This window comes from Neodiprion virginianus, chromosome 6 (genome assembly GCF_021901495.1).
Source record: "Neodiprion virginianus isolate iyNeoVirg1 chromosome 6, iyNeoVirg1.1, whole genome shotgun sequence".
NCBI classification, from domain to species: domain Eukaryota; kingdom Metazoa; phylum Arthropoda; class Insecta; order Hymenoptera; family Diprionidae; genus Neodiprion; species Neodiprion virginianus.
The window spans coordinates 7,337,695-7,354,683 of NC_060882.1; the positions used below are offsets into that span (position 1 = coordinate 7,337,695).

At 38.1% G+C, this 16,989-nt stretch overlaps 3 protein-coding genes across 11 annotated transcripts; 1 reads left to right on the forward strand and 2 right to left on the reverse strand.

The window, feature by feature from the left end:
• Positions 1–633: 633 nt before the first annotated feature.
• Positions 634–8,637, reverse strand: LOC124306676 (Hermansky-Pudlak syndrome 5 protein homolog). Of its 3 annotated transcripts, XM_046767546.1 has the most exons (7): positions 8,634–8,637; positions 4,191–4,265; positions 3,976–4,086; positions 3,625–3,864; positions 1,672–3,542; positions 1,470–1,593; positions 634–1,287 (listed from the first exon to the last, which is right to left on the reverse strand). In XM_046767546.1, the coding sequence occupies exons 2-7, from the start codon at positions 4,257–4,259 to the stop codon at positions 1,030–1,032; spliced, it is 2,673 nt and encodes an 890-aa protein (XP_046623502.1). In that variant the 5' UTR covers positions 4,260–4,265; positions 8,634–8,637; the 3' UTR covers positions 634–1,029. The 3 variants fall into 3 exon arrangements, with proteins under 3 accessions (XP_046623502.1, XP_046623501.1, XP_046623503.1); XM_046767545.1 differs by lacking the exon at positions 8,634–8,637 and having other exon boundaries at positions 4,191–4,674; XM_046767547.1 differs by lacking the exons at positions 4,191–4,265; positions 8,634–8,637 and having other exon boundaries at positions 3,625–3,779; positions 3,976–4,079.
• On the forward strand, positions 4,960–9,628 carry LOC124306680 (probable cytochrome P450 301a1, mitochondrial). Of its 4 annotated transcripts, none has more exons than XM_046767560.1 (10): positions 4,960–5,017; positions 6,716–7,160; positions 7,422–7,538; positions 7,629–7,705; positions 7,795–7,996; positions 8,114–8,276; positions 8,352–8,521; positions 8,609–8,687; positions 8,782–8,985; positions 9,340–9,628. In XM_046767560.1, exons 2-10 carry the CDS (start codon positions 6,727–6,729, stop codon positions 9,445–9,447), a joined length of 1,554 nt encoding a protein of 517 aa, XP_046623516.1. In that variant the 5' UTR covers positions 4,960–5,017; positions 6,716–6,726; the 3' UTR covers positions 9,448–9,628. The 4 variants fall into 4 exon arrangements, with proteins under 4 accessions (XP_046623516.1, XP_046623514.1, XP_046623513.1 ...); XM_046767558.1 differs by lacking the exon at positions 4,960–5,017 and adding an exon at positions 5,884–6,005; XM_046767557.1 differs by lacking the exon at positions 4,960–5,017 and adding an exon at positions 5,894–6,138.
• On the reverse strand, positions 9,614–15,977 carry LOC124306679 (probable cytochrome P450 301a1, mitochondrial). 4 transcript variants are annotated; one of them, XM_046767553.1, is made up of 13 exons: positions 15,824–15,977; positions 15,672–15,738; positions 14,585–14,809; positions 14,087–14,194; positions 12,932–13,178; positions 11,814–11,930; positions 11,665–11,741; positions 11,350–11,545; positions 11,045–11,213; positions 10,713–10,882; positions 10,495–10,573; positions 10,046–10,255; positions 9,614–9,936 (listed from the first exon to the last, which is right to left on the reverse strand). In XM_046767553.1, exons 2-13 carry the CDS (start codon positions 15,697–15,699, stop codon positions 9,829–9,831), a joined length of 1,734 nt encoding a protein of 577 aa, XP_046623509.1. In that variant the 5' UTR covers positions 15,700–15,738; positions 15,824–15,977; the 3' UTR covers positions 9,614–9,828. The 4 variants fall into 4 exon arrangements, with proteins under 4 accessions (XP_046623509.1, XP_046623508.1, XP_046623511.1 ...); XM_046767552.1 differs by having other exon boundaries at positions 15,672–15,977; XM_046767555.1 differs by lacking the exon at positions 14,087–14,194 and having other exon boundaries at positions 15,672–15,971.
• Positions 15,978–16,989: the final 1,012 nt, after the last annotated feature.

Genomic DNA, 16,989 nt, shown 5'->3' on the forward strand with positions numbered 1-16,989 from the left:
TATTGGAAGCGATAGATGATTTTTAATCCATTAGCCCTAAATGTGCTATTCTAAGACGATTGTCTCATATTAGGCATCATTCTTACGAAGACTGGAACCTACTCATAAGAATTTGAAGCACTTTCTGCAATATTGACCATAGTTGCTAACTCATCTATTTTTCGCCAATATCATAACATCATAGAATATTTTATTTTTATCCCGCGCAATATTCATGCTAATTTAGCATGTATAATTTTCTAACGAAACTACTGAGATTCATGAAAGGGAATATCACTATTCTTTTCCTTCTCAATTTCATTTCAACACTATACCATGTGATGATACTAATCAGCCGTAAAATTTTTACATGCACATGAAATTTGCAACCCTCTAAGTGGAGACGATGTTGACAAACTTGCTCTATAATTTTAGGAACTGTAATTCTGTAATTAGTATTCGATTTCTTTGAACCTATTACTACAATTGAGTTCTTATTTGTGGATTTTAAACAGGGAAGCTTTTGTTGAAAGCAATCATCTAAAAATTCCATTACTCTTATAAATTTGAAGAGAAGAAAAAAAATGTGAAGGCAGTTACTGTATTCCCTTTTGTAAATCTTGAGGTAAGAAGGAGAAATTAAAACGAATCATCTTTATATTAAATAGATTTTTATTTATTATTTCGAAATGCTCAAACACTTGAAAACTAGCTGTGATAAAACTACTGTAAAATTCATAATAAATATGATAATTAAAGATGTTCAACATACATTATTAACATAGGTATTCGTTTATAGTTTAAAGCCTATCTATAAATCTGATCAGCAAATTTTTATCTTAAAATTAGTGATTATCCACCGTGCATTAGTTCGCGTATAATATCAAAAACATTTCCTTATATCTTACATTCAATATTGTTCTTTTCAGGATTTTGAGTTTAATTCAATTTGCTCATTATCTCCATCGAAATTTATATGATCGTCACAATTACCGTCGTTACGGAATCATTTAAAAAAAAATAATTGACTTTACTTAATCCTAACAATGATCAATTATTATGCAAATTACATTTCAGGACTCTTTTCTGTATCAAGCAGTTGACATGATAAGAATGACCACATGGAAACAGCGATAAGCCGTTATTGTCTAGAAGTACTGGGGTTTTTAGAGGCAAGGTACAGCAGGGACATATTGATTTAGCTGGCTTATGGTGCATTCCCCAGTGATGAGCCTGAGTTCCAAACACGTGCCTATCCATTGGCCTCTGGAGGTCTTTCTGCAGGGTATGTAGTAATTGCGTTTGGATCTAAACAAAATGAAATTCATCACAGCATGTAAAATTACGAATCGTACCTGCGAATCAGTTATAATTTAAATAATGGGTAATCAGGGATGAAAATTACAGCTATTCTTACAGCACTAAAAATATTTCACGATGCTCGAAAATTAAATGAAGTCAAAATGCCAAAGGATCAATTATACATTTACCTTTGGACAACACAGCAAACTATATGGGTCATAAGGAGTTTCATTGAGTATCTGATCGAAGTCCATAGGCTGTTCGAATTCATGATGTTTCAAAATTTTCGTAAAGATGAGAGATTGAAATAAACTGCAAACGGAGTAAATAAAATTAGTTATCAACTGTCTTAATCTTCTCTCTGAATACGTGAAAATTAACTTTTCATACTTTCTACTGAATGAGACAGACGGTAATATTGTTGCTATTGTTGTCAAAAAATTAACACTGACGTCAGGTCCTTCTCTCTTCATTATTTCATGAGCTATGTTATTCCAATTTATAGACAAATCATTCTGCGTGTTTGTTGCAGTAATAGGCCCATTGCAACCGAGGCACTTTTTCAATTGCAGATTACTGATAGCTTTCATTGCAAACTTCCATTGTTCTCCATTTAGTGATAGTAATAGAAACGAAAGAACTAGATCATCTCGCGTTTGTAAACAATGAACAAATGTTGTTTCTTCAAAAAAATCCTCTTGCTTAGAATAAATTTTCACATAAGGCCGCCACATATAAGGCACCTTTTTGCATAAATTAATGCAAGTCTCTTTGCTGATCTCGGAGTATTTTTGCAAAATAACAATTCCTATCTTAAAAAATTTTGGCTCTTCTGGCTGCTTGGTCAGGTAGGGAAAGCCACACTCGCATTCTACCTGATGTAATACATTAATTTCTAAGAAGGAACTCATCGCTTCATTGAGTATATTTTCATTTTTAGTCTCAATTAATCGGTCTTTGTTCAGTCTTGATAAAAAAATATGTCTATAATACTGCTCAACAGTGTTAATTGCTTTCAAAACACTTGGTTTTGGCTCAGTTAATTTCTCACACGATTCCTTTACGCACTTTATACTTTCTCGTACTGTGCATAAAATTTTATCAATTTCATCATCAGACATTATGCTATCTAAACTGTTTACTAGTGAGTAAATAACTTGCACATCATCCATTAAATTTCTAATTTCATCTTTGGTAGTGCTTAGATTTTCTTCTATATTCATTGTTTCTTCAACTCCTACATGTTTTTGTGACGGATCATTTTTGAGTTCCTTATCGATATCTATGTACTCTGCATCGAGCCTTACTATGTCGTTAAATTTATTTTTTTGATCTTCTTTCGTATTGCGTGCTATGAGATTCTGACTATTCAAAACACTTAATTCACATTTGTTCAACTCCTTCCTAAACTCAACTGGCAGTTTATTGTTGCTATCACATTTCTTCTCTACTTCAGATATTTCTTCATTTTTTGTATATTTCAGAAGCTTAGAGTTTTTATTATTCACAACTACTATACCCGAATCTAATTTACTGCCTTTTTCAATTTGATTTGACATGGACGAAGGAGTTGGCGTAAGTTCTAGGCAGTGAAAATCACCAGAATTTGTCATGACATAAATCTGATTATCTACAACATTTGCTGCAGCAACATCTGTGTACTCATTACACCATAAAATAACCGCGGAATTTACAGGGTCGAAAATATAGAGAGCATTCGAATTATATGTGAGTAAATATTTGCTGGCTATGATATGAAGAGGTGAAAATTTCAGCGATTGAGGTGACCAATCACAGTTGGATGATTCTGCACAAGTCATCTTTGATCCGATCGACTTGTGTACAGTAGATGGGGGGATAGCTAAAGCCTCTTTAAAGTTATGAGTTTTAACAATCTTCCCATTTGACTCTGCCTCCCACAACCTCGAGCCAGGTCTAGCGCAATAAATTTTTGGATACTGTTGATTCTTTTTGTCAATCTTCGTGCTTTTGAACTCCTTATTGGTGGAAGGTGAATGCTTCTGTTGCGTTGCTGAAACATCTGCTTCTCTTATGGTACTTGGATTATAAAAACAAGCACCAAATTCTCCCTGTCTTGTTCTCAATCCAACTTTCTCGTACTGTCCTTCAAGAGTGTCGCATATGTAGCAGTTTGATATTGTCGATATGAGAAGAAGCGGCGAACAAAAGTCCATTTGAACAATTTTATAATTCAATCCCATAATAGGACAAGCAGGATCTTGGAAGATTCCTCTCTTGACCTGTTCGTACAGTTTAAATCAAGTGTGAATATAAAATTTATATCTTTGCTGAAAGCGTGAACTTTGCTGATATATTACTTACAGTAAACATAGATAGACCCATAACATGAACCGTCCCATTTTCATCCCCGATGTACAACTCAGTGCTGTTGTCATTCCAACATAATGCCGTAACGCATTCACCATTCCGTTCACTTTTTGTTGATATCATAGCCTCTTTCACAGTGGGTTTTAAAACTATAAGGCAGACATTTCCATCTACAGTTGATAGTGCTACTACCTTTTGATCTGGTGATATTAGGATGTGAGCTACAGCTCCATTCTGTTTTGTACAAAGATAAAGTTTAACATTGGTTTCTAACATGAAGCTTAATTTTGGAACATGTTCATGTTATTTTTTCTATACACATTCAGGGAGCGCATGTATACGTACTGAGAGGGGTATGAGCTGCTGAAAAATGCAGGTGTCTCTGGCAAACAAGTATATGCTTCCGCTGGTCGAGCCAAGCGCGATAAAGTTTGATGAGACGTCAAAGCATGTGTACTGTAATTAATGACAACAGAAATTAATAGTGAGTCAATTTTCAGAAAGTTGTCAAATAGTATTGAGCATAGATACAATCAAAAGTTTAATGTCTTTTTTTATACCTTTATACGTCTTTTATCCTTGATGGGTTTTTGTAAGAGCGTTGTTATTTCTTTATATTCGGAAAGCATCAGATCCTTGGCTTCAGTCATAACCCAAGTTACGTCTTGAGCCATCTTTTAGCTCGAATCGCTTTCACACTTTCTTAGATTTTGTAACTGTCATTCCTCCGCCAAATGGTACTAAAGTTCAAAACGTTTGTACAAACGAACTCTCGGGAAAGAATTGTCAGAGCCTTCACTATATACACGATAACGGAGCAACAATAACAATAAAAAACTGCGCCGAAGCCGCTGATGGTGATTTAATTACTAAACAAGGGGGCGGTAGTGTCGACGTTGACTCTTAAAATACAACTATGCTCTAAAGTATATGTATATCTTCGGCCACTGAATCAGTCATTCAGTCAACGGTGAATCGAGCTACATAGGTATGTCTGATTCAAAAGAAGAATCATGACCACAGACAACTTATACTTTATAAGCCTATGATATTGTCTTTACTAATCTTCATTAACCCTTCAACCGTTGACAAACTCTTCTTCAGTCAACGAGTGTATTCAGTAGTCAAGTTGATCTTTTCAAATCTGTTCGGCTGAACCTCCTACCCCCCAGAGATGTGTCGCATCGTTTACGCTTCAGATAGCGGCTAGTGTATACCTTATAGCATGCGTTTTCATGGATGCGCAACAGGTGACCCCTAAGTATAGGCAATTCATGATACAATTCCACTCCGAGCACCTCCGAGTTTCGCATCAGCCGCGTGCTAACGAATTAATAGCGAAGTTGCTCAGAGTGGACCTCACGGTGCGCATCCACGAAAATTCGCAGTAGGTATATTTTATATTGAAAAAGAATTTCCACTTGGATAGACGGAATCCGCGATTGTTCAGAGCGTTCCTACCGACGACTTCGAAATTGAGTATATTCTTTTCTATTTTCGGCATCCGCAATTTCGCATTACACGTAATTTCAATTCCGTCGAGATGTCGTTTTGCATAATTACCTCTGCGTATCGAATTTCAATATAAAATCGACCGTAGACAGGCTAATTTTTGCAAAGCTCCTTTTGTTATTTTTACGTGACCCTGACGTTTGGGAATAATTCTGTAGGAAAAAAAACTGACACGGTTGTAATAGAAACATTGGTTTTTCGATTTTGAAAATATACGACAACTAGTCATTATAACAACGTTGGATTCAAATTTTTTACGTTCAAAGGACGAAGCGTACAATATACATATTTGCGCTATAATCGAAAAATACGTTATCGGTTCGAGGGTTTCAGGATTATGTCGTTTGAGAGAAATTCATTCTGAGGAAAAATTATTCTTTTTCCTAGTTGCAGCTGTCTTCAAAGTATTCGAATCGGTCGATACGTTTCAGTTTACGTGTAGATACGTATCTTTGATCTTTCACTATTCTTCAGTCAATCAAAATCATTTCTCAATCAATCAACGATCTCAAAACATACGAAAATGTAATAATGCAAAAAACGAAGAATGTAGAATATGTTCCTCAGGCTACTGCGTGATCGATCAATGGATTCGTTCGTATCATAGTTGTACGCAGAGTTGTGCAGGATGTGATATGTGTACAAACATTTACAGTTGGCTATAGATACGTTCGGATTCACGTAATGTGAACAGTGTTTTACTGGAGGTGGAAGACATTCTTTGCTGCGAGTAATCGTGCTACTTCCGTCGAGTCCTGAGTGGGAGACCAACCGCGAAACAGGAGAGAGCTTGATCGTCGAGCTTATACACGTAGTGTCTGCTACTTCGAAGTGCCAGTTTTAAACCCAGTGTGTCAGCTTAGGTCAGTGTATTCGCTAAAAAGATTCATCCGTGAATTATAACAGTAAATTATTAAACGTATGAAGATTAGGCAAAGCTGACTTGATTACTATCCGTTATTTTAACTCATCATTATACGCTGATCTTTAAAAAAAGTACGTCAAATTACGGGTATAGAATTCTAATGACTTTGGCAATCATAATTTTACCTGTAGCATGTAAAGAATCGCAGTGTAACATTCCGTACGGTGCTTCACAACTGACTTAGTTTCATGATATTATAGTACATTTGCGTGAACTGTTTTGCGTATACCCGGCAGGGTACGTCTCCTGTGACGGAAATTGTGAAAAAACAGTTCTGCAACGAGATTGTCACAGTCAAGTGTCCGTTTGAAGTGAAAGTAGCTCGCGTATCATCTCGCGGTAGCCGACGCAACCGTTGACATAGTTAGGATTGTTAGGATTGATCCGACTCATTTTGAGCACTGGTCTCATGTCTGATTCTCCACGTAGTATGGAATTCGTGCTTTTTTGGCCATTAGCTAATACTAATAATTCGTAAGGAACATGCTGCTAGGTCACAATGATTCATGACATCAAATTTACCGTAATGTCAAAGATCGACTGATACACAATGCCATACGATGTAATACTTTCACTCACTCCGCAATCTGCTTCATCGTACTTCTCGTTAAATGCAATATACAATGATCAGTTTTCATTTTTTATTAGCCGCACTCGATATGGGAAGGCTCTTCAGATGGAAGCCGATGGTTCTTCGAACGTTATGCACCGACGCAACCAGCATTAGCAAAACTGTCGCAGCATCCCAATCTCCGGATATAAGCGATGCTTTACCTTACGAGACAATTCCGGGACCCAAGCCGCTGCCAATACTCGGAAACACATGGAGACTCTTACCAGTTATCGGCCAGTACAAAATATCGGACGTTGCAAAAATTTCCGAATTATTTCACCAACATTACGGAAAGATTGTGAGGCTGACTGGCCTCATTGGGAGACCGGATCTTCTTTTCGTCTACGACGCTGATGAGATAGAAAAAGTCTATCGCCACGAGGGACCGACTCCCTTCAGACCCTCCATGCCCTGTCTCGTCCACTATAAGGGCACCGTACGCAAGGAATTCTTTGGTGACTTACCAGGAGTCGTTGGCGTGTAAGGAACAGCTTTCTTGATCAATAACTACGTAATCGTTACGTAAATTACGCCGAATTACACCCACTTATATAACTGCCACAGTTGAATTTGTATTCCTTCGGCATTGACATTCGTTTACAGGCGTTTTACGATATCGATAAAATTGGTACGAACTCCTTGAATCATCGATCAATATCGTTATAAATTAAACTTAAGTGTCAAAAATCTTGGGAAAATCATGAGATTGTAAACTAACGGATTTTTATTCTGATATTGAAGACATGGTGAACCTTGGAGAGAATTTCGCACACGTGTGCAGAAGCCAGTTTTACAACCCTTAACGGTCAGAAAGTACATTCAACCCATTGGAGTCGTGACTGATGACTTCATCCAGAGGTAGACGGCCCTATGCGCTATACAATGCAGTAAACGAAACTGAAGTCTATACGAAGCAAGAGCAATAATCTAATCACGCTCACATTTCAGAATGGATGAAATCAAGAGAGACGATGGAGAATTACCAGCTGACTTCGATAATGAAATTCACAAATGGGCTCTTGAATGTAGGTATAGCTTTCAAAAAAAAAACATTGCGAATTCGTTTGGCTCTTTGAATACCGCATTTCTTCACATTGATCTTCCTCGTCTATAGGCATCGGGAGAGTTGCCCTTGACGTAAGGTTGGGCTGCCTTGGAGCAAATTTGGCGCCCGATTCCGAGCCTCAAAAAATAATTGACGCAGCTAAATATGCGCTGAGGAATGTGGCTGTCTTGGAGTTGAAAGCACCCTTCTGGAGGTACATTCCAACTCCGCTCTGGACTCGCTATGTTCGTAACATGGACTATTTCATAAAGTAAGCATTGTCATAAACCGTCCATAATCATTAACCGATACCGTATGGGTACGTGGGACTATAAGTGAACCACACTTGCAACCACGAAAGTAACGTAAAGTCTTTTCGTCCCATCAGGATATGCATGAAGCACATCGACGAAGCAATGGAAAGGCTGAAAACTAAAACATCTGTTAGCGAGACCGACTTGTCACTAGTGGAAAGAATCTTGGCCAAAGAAACTGATCCGAAAATGGCGTATATTCTTGCCTTGGATCTTATTCTAGTCGGCATTGATACGGTACGTTCTTAAACGTAAAGGATGGAAACACCGCTTGACAGATTTTTAAATACTATGGGATGTTTCATAATCCAGATCTCGATGGCAGTTTGCTCGATTCTCTATCAACTAGCGACGAGACCTGAAATACAGGAAAAAATGTATCAAGAACTGTTGAAAATCCTGCCGGATCCTAATGTACCCATCACTACTCAACATCTGGACCAGGCTGTCTACATGAAGGCATTCATCCGTGAAGTGTTTCGGTGAGTTGAAGATCGACAGCAAGGGTAAAATGTGCTCGTTTACAATTTAAGGAATCATATGCAAGTTTGTCGGCTTCCTTGTTACAGAGTTTATTCTACAGTGATTGGAAACGGAAGAACACTCCAAAACGACACTGTGATCTGCGGTTACAAAGTACCCAAGGGGGTGAGTTTTACCTCCAAAAGTTTTTGAATAAAACAAGTTTGAAGAATATCGACGAATAAAATATTCGGAAATATTTTCCCTGCTCCTCGTCCAGGTTCAAGTAGTATTTCCCACTCTGGTCACGGGCAACATGGAGGAATATGTGGCTGACGCAAAATCGTTCAAACCTGAAAGATGGCTGAAGGAATCCGCTACTGAAAAATTGCACCCATTCGCGTCGCTTCCCTACGGTTACGGGGCTCGCATGTGTCTCGGAAGAAGATTTGCTGACTTGGAAATGCAGGTTCTTCTAACGAAGGTATGTTGAATTCGTCAAACGTCTCTCGTTTTCTAGGAAATTTCGGCAGAAGTTACTTAACATTCGTTGAGAGACTACAAAAACGTCTATATGTTAAAATATGTAAATCAGCGAGGTCATTGCCCGAGAAGCCACGAAATACTTTTTCGATTTCCAGAGAAACATCAGAATTGTTCCCGGTGATTATCATAATATTTATCCTGTGATTAATTTTCTAATACGAGCAACTTGCTGAAAAAATTCTACGGACATATCCATATTTATTGTTCTCACAGATAATTGAAATCCAAGCGAAAAATGGTTACAGCATAAACACTTATAAAATTAACACTTCATACTCGTTTTATCTTCCAGCTTATTCGCTCTTATAAATTAGAGTATCATCACGAGCCTTTGAAGTACAAAGTAACCTTTATGTACGCACCTGATGGTGAACTCAAGTTCAAGATGCTGAAGAGATAGAACGATGCGGGTGATTTAAAGGGCTGGACTGGATCCCATACAAAGTCAAATGAATTTCCAGTATTCATAGGCGAAATTAATGTTTTATATTTAATTTGTACATATAAATAACGAGATCATTATTAATCTCGACGATTATCTAAACGTTGTACCAGTAAAGAATCACTCCTATTTAATCTCACTTTATTTTCCACTGCAGTGAACACCCTTAATCTACAACTTGTCATTTAAATAACTAAATGTGTTCCAAATACAAAAACTCTATTCTTTGTTGAACTCTTAATCAGTAGGAAATTTCAACTTTCTATACATGTATAGCCGCACTTTTTTCGTTCAAAGTAGGTTGAACGCTACCTACTTAGTACAGGCATAATTTATTGATTACCTGTCGATCATCTTAATTCTAAGTGGCCCGTTCGGTGTGTACATTGGATCAATATGATAATCTAGTTTATCGTAGTGGTATTCAAGCTTGAATGATTGTATGACCTGGAAGAAAAAATTGGATTTAAATTTATACTCGGGTGCCAAAGTTTCATTCGAGAAATTCTAACTATATTTCCTATTAAATATTGAGAATGAAACTTTTTTTACGCACCTTAGCAAGAACAATAATCATTTCCAACTCCGCAAATCGCCTTCCCAAACACATTCGACGTCCGTAACCAAACGGCAAAGAAGCGAAGGCGTGTTTTACTCCGTGATTAAAATCACGTCCTGTCATCCATCTCTCAGGAAGAAATTCTTCACTTCCGGGAAAATATTTATCCTGATTGCTGATCACGTAATGTTGAAATACTATTTGGACCTGAAAGTATACCAATACGGTAACTGTCGAGTCTGGGATGTTGGGCGAATCGTTTATTTAATGAGTCGTCATTATGTGTGTTAGGTACGAACTTCGGATTGCAACGGTGGCGGACCGATATTAAGGATCGATATCGATCTTACGCATTCATGGAATGCATTCATGGAATGCGTAACACAGATATCTATCCGAATTGGATCGAGACCATAAATACAGCGCTCGAATTTATGTAAACTTACACCTTCTGGTATTTGGTAACCCCCGATCACGGTATCTTTTGTCATGCATCGTCCGTTCCCGATAACAACTGGATACATTCTGAAAAATAGTATTACAATTATTTAGATCCTTTGCGAAATTATCTGTACAATCGTACATCCATTATTAAGAAGAAGGTGATTTCCAATCACCGTAAGAAAATTACATCGACAGGATTATTCCTATGATATGCGTATACCTCAGGGTTTCTTTGATGCAGGCCTTCAGGTATTTCATCTCTTCCACGTGTTTAGCCTCAATTGATTTTCCCGGGGGAGGCAGAACCGTTGAAACTTCTTCATAAAGTTTTCTCTGCTTCTCCGGGTGTAATGCGAGCTGGTAAATAACGGATGCGACCGCGTTTGAAGTCTGCGAAGAAACGTCGGGTGATCGTTAGCGTTTCTCATTACAGTTACGATGTATGAATTGACTTTTTAATTTTTTTTTCAAACTAATGGTATAAAAATTACTGGTTAGGAAAAGTCAGGCTACCAGAGTCCGACTTCACGACCTATCATCAAAACGACTCACTGTGTCTATTCCTACTAAGAATAGATCCAGAGCTAGAATGGTCGCGATTTTAACCCCCGTATCCATGGCCAGCAATCTTTCCAGTAACGAAGGTTCACTTCCCACATCCCCCGTGATTTCTTTCGTTTTCGTTCTTGCCAGCGCGGCATTGGTGTGCTTCGAGGTAATTCTGTAACATGGAAACACGATGAATTCTCGAAGGTTTGAAGAAACAAATTTATATTCGTGACAAAAAAGAGTATCTCAGTTTAAAATTTTATTCGGTTGCGGAAAAGGAATCGAATGGGGATGTTAATGTTTCGCACTCGACTATCGTATCCAGGGCTTTTACGTATTTTAGCCAGGTAGGAGTGTTGAATAGTTTCCAAAATGGGACCTTCAGCTCGAGGACACCGAGGTTTTTGAAAAATACATTCACCGCGTCGATCAGCTCCTGCGTCTCCAAGGGCGCGTCGTCGTCCAGGCACCCCAATCTTACGTCCAAAGCCACACGAGCTATAGCTGCAACGAATAAAGTTATTGAGATTTCCAAAAAATTCACGACAATGAATATGCCCTAGCATACGTAATAAATGAAAGTCATGCGACATTCCCTCGAGTTATAATAATCCAATACTCACACTCCAAGGACCATTTGTGAATTTCGTTTAGAAAATGGTCGGGCGTTTCATCCTTGTAATTTCGTACTTTTTTCACTCTGAAAGGGGATAGAAAATATGATTTATAATTCCTTGATGTTTTTGAATAATTGGTACGGTCGGGATTGAACCTTTGAACAAAAGCTTCGCTTGCTTCTTGGACTGCACCGATGTAAAGTTTAGCAGTTCGCGGCTGTAGCATCACCTGCTGCACCTTGCTCCGAAAATTATACCAACTCTCGCCGTGCCTGAAACGTTATGGATACATTAATTCACGAATTTTTTAATTCAGGTCATAATTTGCAAGGTAGTTAAATTAGTCATCCTGATTCGGCCGACCTTGCCGGGGAATCGTGGCCGTTCGAATGTCTTCAGCGTAATATATTCGAATGTTTCTAAAATCTTAACTGTGTCTGCAATCAATTTGAATTAACTGAATTCGTAGTCACAGTATAACAAATCCTGCCTAGGTGTGTATCATTATGAATACGAATACGTAATGCAGACTTTCGAATGATACGTGTAATCGGAAATGTGATAAAATCGTAAATTGAGCTATAAAACTTTCTAATCATTCGAAATGATTGTTGTGTATGTGAAGGAGAATTGAATACCGTTGGCAAATTGTTCGGATCTCAAGTTCGTTGAGACAGCCGCCGAAGATTCAACCGTGGAATTGTGTCTAATTTCAAAAGACACAAAGAAGAGTTTCAACATCGATGGGTTAGCTTCTATTCGTGCACTCTCTCCGTAAAGAACGTCACAAGAACCCGTTATAATTATATGTATCAGTAACAATCTCGTACACATATATGACCGCACTAATTTTTAGCTGAGAAAGTACGTGTGGTAAATGCGGTAGTTCAAAAGCCACAGTGAACCAGTTGCTCTAGAATAATTTCGAAGCTTTCATATTACCTCAGTTCGATACATCGGTGAAATACGCAATTTCACCCCTCGTGTTCTTTAATCTATTATTGTCTAGAATCAAGCTTTGAATCGAATCAGTAATTTTCCGTTTATACTCCATGCAGGACACGCGTGATGAAATGACATTGAAAGTAGAACAAAAGATCAGAGAAAACACCGGCCACTTATCCTGAACGTCGCTGCGAAATCATTAGTTGCGGTTGGGAGGAGTCTAATTAATGTTCGCGAAGCGGAAAGTGCTCCGCGTTATTGCATCGAACCTCAGAATACAGGTGAAATGACACTCTCGAGTATAATCGAAGGAAAGTTTCTTGCTCACACTGCAATGACCCCGGCATCTTCGCCGAAGAAATCCTTGCGCAAGACGTGTTTGTAGTAGTTTAAGGAAGGCATGGACGGGCGATGAGGCATTTTTTCCTCGCTGCGAAAAACCCGCTCAATTTCATCAGCGTCGTACAAAAAAACCATGTCCGGACGACCCAGAAGACCCCCGATTTTTACCACATTACCGTATTTTTTGTGCAGGCGTTTCGAAACCTTGTCGACCTCCTCGATTTTGAAATCGCCTGCGGGGCCCAAAATACATGCGTTATTAATGATTTTGCGATTCCGCTTGGTCGAAGAAATTCACTGCACTGCCGGAGTGAAAGTAGGTAACTATCTAGATACTCTAAATTCGGGTATCTACGTCAAGTACATAAATTTCCGTGCATGATTATTGTACCTTAATTAGGGTAAAGTATTAAGATAAGATGCATTTATTGGAAGAATATCGTAACATTTTTAACAATTTGTATAAGAGCATAAACTTGGTTGTGAATATTCCTTGAACTCTGGATTATATAACTTAGTATCAAAAACGTTTTGAAAAACTTTCATTTTCATGTAAAATATGCGAAAACAAAAACTGTCAAAAAGAAGCATCTCTTCCTCACTCGGTGATACCTCACGATTTCGAACATATTTTTACGGCTTCCGTGCGGCCACGATCGGTTTACAACGCAAAAGGATGCTAAATCGATGTTTGTCGATTGATAGAATTGGGTTTATACCTTTGCTTTTAAAGTATTCAGCTGAAGATACTTTTTTTTGTTACAGTTATCAAACTTACAGTCAATATAAGTACATTAATTTAGTTTGATCGTTTTTTCGTTTTCGTTTATTCCGTTTACTTTGGAGCACTGCTTTTTTTTTTTAAAAAAAAAGAGTGTTTCTAAATTGGTTAAAATCGCAGCTGATTGTTTTTCTCTTGTGTTGGGTATTATGATGCGGGGAACAAGGGACGATTCATGCAGAGATTTAGAAGGACTAAAAGTTGAATCGATCATTTCTTCCGATCAACATATTAATGCGTCATTTACTGTTGATGAAATTAAAAAACACTATTGACGTATGAAAAAAAATGGTATTTCACCATAGTGAGCGATTCTCAGTATTATAACACAATAAGTTATTTTATTATTGTCAACCATACCAATACACTGCGGTATCTTTCCCAAAGTGTAGTTGTCAGTGGTTTTACATGGTGGCCAGAGGTCAAGGAAAACCCGGGAAGTCAGAGAAAAGTCATTTAATCTTGTGGCTATATGGAAAGAGAAAGTATAAATTGTCCCTCGCGAGACACTGAAATTATAAGAGTAATTTTTATTCACGTCCTCGTTTCCATGACCGTCAAATAAATCATAAGCGTATTTTTGAATATAGATATTGATTCGGAGCTTTACTCATTAGATGATCGAATCGACACTATGAATCCGGATTTTAGTTAGTGAATAATTGCAATTTGGTAAGGGAAAGCCCGGGGGATTTCTTCCAACTATTTTTCATATCTCTCTCTATTTCACTGTTCATTATTAGTGAAATATATATATATATCGCCACTCGCTTAATCGTTCAACTCAACCTCCAGCATTATTTAAAACGACTTTCCAAAATTAATTCTAATATTAATTACAGCTACACCATCACTCACCTATGTAAGGTAAAAATCGCCATGTATTGCCAAGAAACGGCACAGGCTTTGGCCCAGGAATTTCCGTGTAAGGCTTGGCATCGTTCCATTCAAAGTCTGGCGTAACATCCGCAAAATTTTCTAACGATCTGGTAAGGATTTGGGTTGCTTCTGTCGAAAATCTACATAGAATTTTCGACACACCAAATATTCCACCATGCCTCAAGTATGCCATCGCAGTTTCACCTACTACGAAAAATATCGGTCAGCCTGTAGCATCTGTATCTGTATACATGTGATGCATAACAGTTCACACTCTACCGTACGCAGTATCAATCTGTCCAGAAAAATTTCATCTCTCAATTTATTTTGCGCCATTCAATTCCGCAGAGGATGGTCACCATGTTATAATTCCCGTAATTACCCTTGTCTCCTTGTGTGTACTTTGTACTCCGTGTTCTATATTTTTTACATATCGTTCCACGTAACGCATCTGCGATTGTCTGACATTTTTTTTTTTTTTAGCGACATAATGTCAGCGTACTTTACAGGTATACATATAGTCGACAGGAAGTGAATTTCGTTATTATGAAAAGCAAGTTACGCTGTCAGCTATTGTACAAACTCACACTGAATGAATGTCGTCCAGAGATGTTTATTTCAAGTTTATCACAACGATTTTTTTTTTTTTTTTTTTAGTTCGTTGAACATTGGAGTTTTTAGTTCTGGAACATGATGGGGCTGTATCCAAAGTTCAAAATGTCACGACTTCATTATTTGATTGTCCCGTCCTTAGCGATGTGAATCGAATTAATATCAACGGCTCACGTCATGTCAAAAAGCGAAAGTTATGGAGAGCCTTAAATTACTCTATGGGTATAGCTATAGGCTGCAGGCGAAATTTGGTCCATCGGAGATTAAGGAACGGCTTAGGATACAACTTAGGCTCCGTAACCCACTTATCCCTGAAGGCACGTGTGTTTCTATTCTCTCGCATCCCACGCAACTCAAAATTATTACAATACTATCCCACATGATTTATTACCATCATATTTGAAGTTGCGAAACTATAACGTAGGTGTGAAAAATTCAATGGTGAAATATTTACCCAAAGTTGTGCGGTACAAGTCAAGCATTCATCTTCAAGACAGGATTTAATTTTTATTTCACAAAACCTGTAGAGTGAAAAATCACCTGCTGATTAATAACACGGCTGCTACTCAAAGTACGAATGAATCACTGAATTTTGTCCGAAAATACCTCACTCCACTGTTTCAATTTTCTAAATTAAATTGCAAATAAAATGCTCGAAAATTGAGTATTTTATCACGGGAGGAATAACAAAAATCTTTCTTGTTGTCAGCGCGATTCTGTTTCGTATCCATACAGACAGTACACTGAATGCGATATTAGGCAGGAGTTGTACTCGAGACCCTCGATCGTGACCGAGGAAGCTACATGGGGATAGCGATAGAAGGGGTTTTGGAACTCGGGACCACTTTTATAAAACATACGCGGCCATCAAGCGTAGCTTTAGAATTATATATGCAGCGACCCTTATCGGTCATGCGACGAGACGTGTAGCGAAATTTAAAGCTATTGTAGTGTTTCGGTCGCGCAGAAATATGTGGTATTTAGATATTTGATGATGTGAAGTTGTGTAAACAGAAAGTCAAAGAAAGTATACGATCATTCAACTTTTTACATGATAAAAGGTCGTATATTATCGCTCGTAAATAAAATGCTCCAATTTCTCTACTACAGGTTCATTTTCCTTACATAACTGGGGAAATTGTGACCCTTTACTAAGTGGATAAGAAATAAGGGAAGGAAAAAGAAGGATGCGGCATAGCGAGTGGAATGGTAACTTTTTATCATTTCATTGTTGCACAATGAGTTGCTAAGGCAATTTACCAACATCGCAAGTCGCTCAACCTGTGCAGCGCCCACGTTATACGATCGCAGAAACTAGTTCTGGGATTTTTGCAACCGATCCTCTTGTCATTCGCATCTCCGTTGGTCATGGCTACTTTGCAAGTAAATCTATGCCGTTCGGCACATCAGTATTATTCGAGCGCTCGGCGTCGTCTTATATGCCGATTCCTGTAACCGGGCGATCATATTTATTGGCGGTGCCTAAGTTTCACGTTGATATTCACCGAAGTAAGTAAACTAATTGGCGTGGCTATTTCCACTCAAGGATGCTACTAGACAGATATATGTATTCTCACATCCGCTCTTATACATTTTATTTTTATACCGGTTATTGACGTAACCCACCTGTACCTACAATCTCTCGCATGTTTGACCATTGACCTTTAAAACTGGTGCTCCTTGACGACTAAAACGGCCGCGGCTTCGTAGCATAAAGCGTGTGAATTTTATTCCGGGTTTTTGACGAGACTGCAAAAAGCGGCATCGAGACT

Coding starts and splice junctions, on each gene's coding strand:
- LOC124306676 (XM_046767545.1), bottom strand. CDS start 4,304: ATGGCTCAAGACGTAACTTGGGTTATGACTGAAGCCAAGGATCTGATG. Junction 4,087..4,190: donor AGGATAAAAGACGTATAAAG/GTATAAAAAAAG, acceptor CATTAATTACAG/TACACATGCTTTGACGTCTC. Junction 1,288..1,469: donor GTTTGCTGTGTTGTCCAAAG/GTAAATGTATAA, acceptor CATTTTGTTTAG/ATCCAAACGCAATTACTACA.
- LOC124306679 (XM_046767553.1), bottom strand. CDS start 15,699: ATGCTTGACTTGTACCGCACAACTTTGG. Junction 11,742..11,813: donor AGCGAAGCTTTTGTTCAAAG/GTTCAATCCCGA, acceptor ATCCCCTTTCAG/AGTGAAAAAAGTACGAAATT. Junction 9,937..10,045: donor TGATTATTGTTCTTGCTAAG/GTGCGTAAAAAA, acceptor TTTTTCTTCCAG/GTCATACAATCATTCAAGCT.
- LOC124306680 (XM_046767560.1), top strand. CDS start 6,727: ATGGGAAGGCTCTTCAGATGGAAGCCGATGGTTCTTCGAACGTTATGC. Junction 8,277..8,351: donor TTCTAGTCGGCATTGATACG/GTACGTTCTTAA, acceptor TTCATAATCCAG/ATCTCGATGGCAGTTTGCTC. Junction 8,688..8,781: donor GTTACAAAGTACCCAAGGGG/GTGAGTTTTACC, acceptor CTCCTCGTCCAG/GTTCAAGTAGTATTTCCCAC.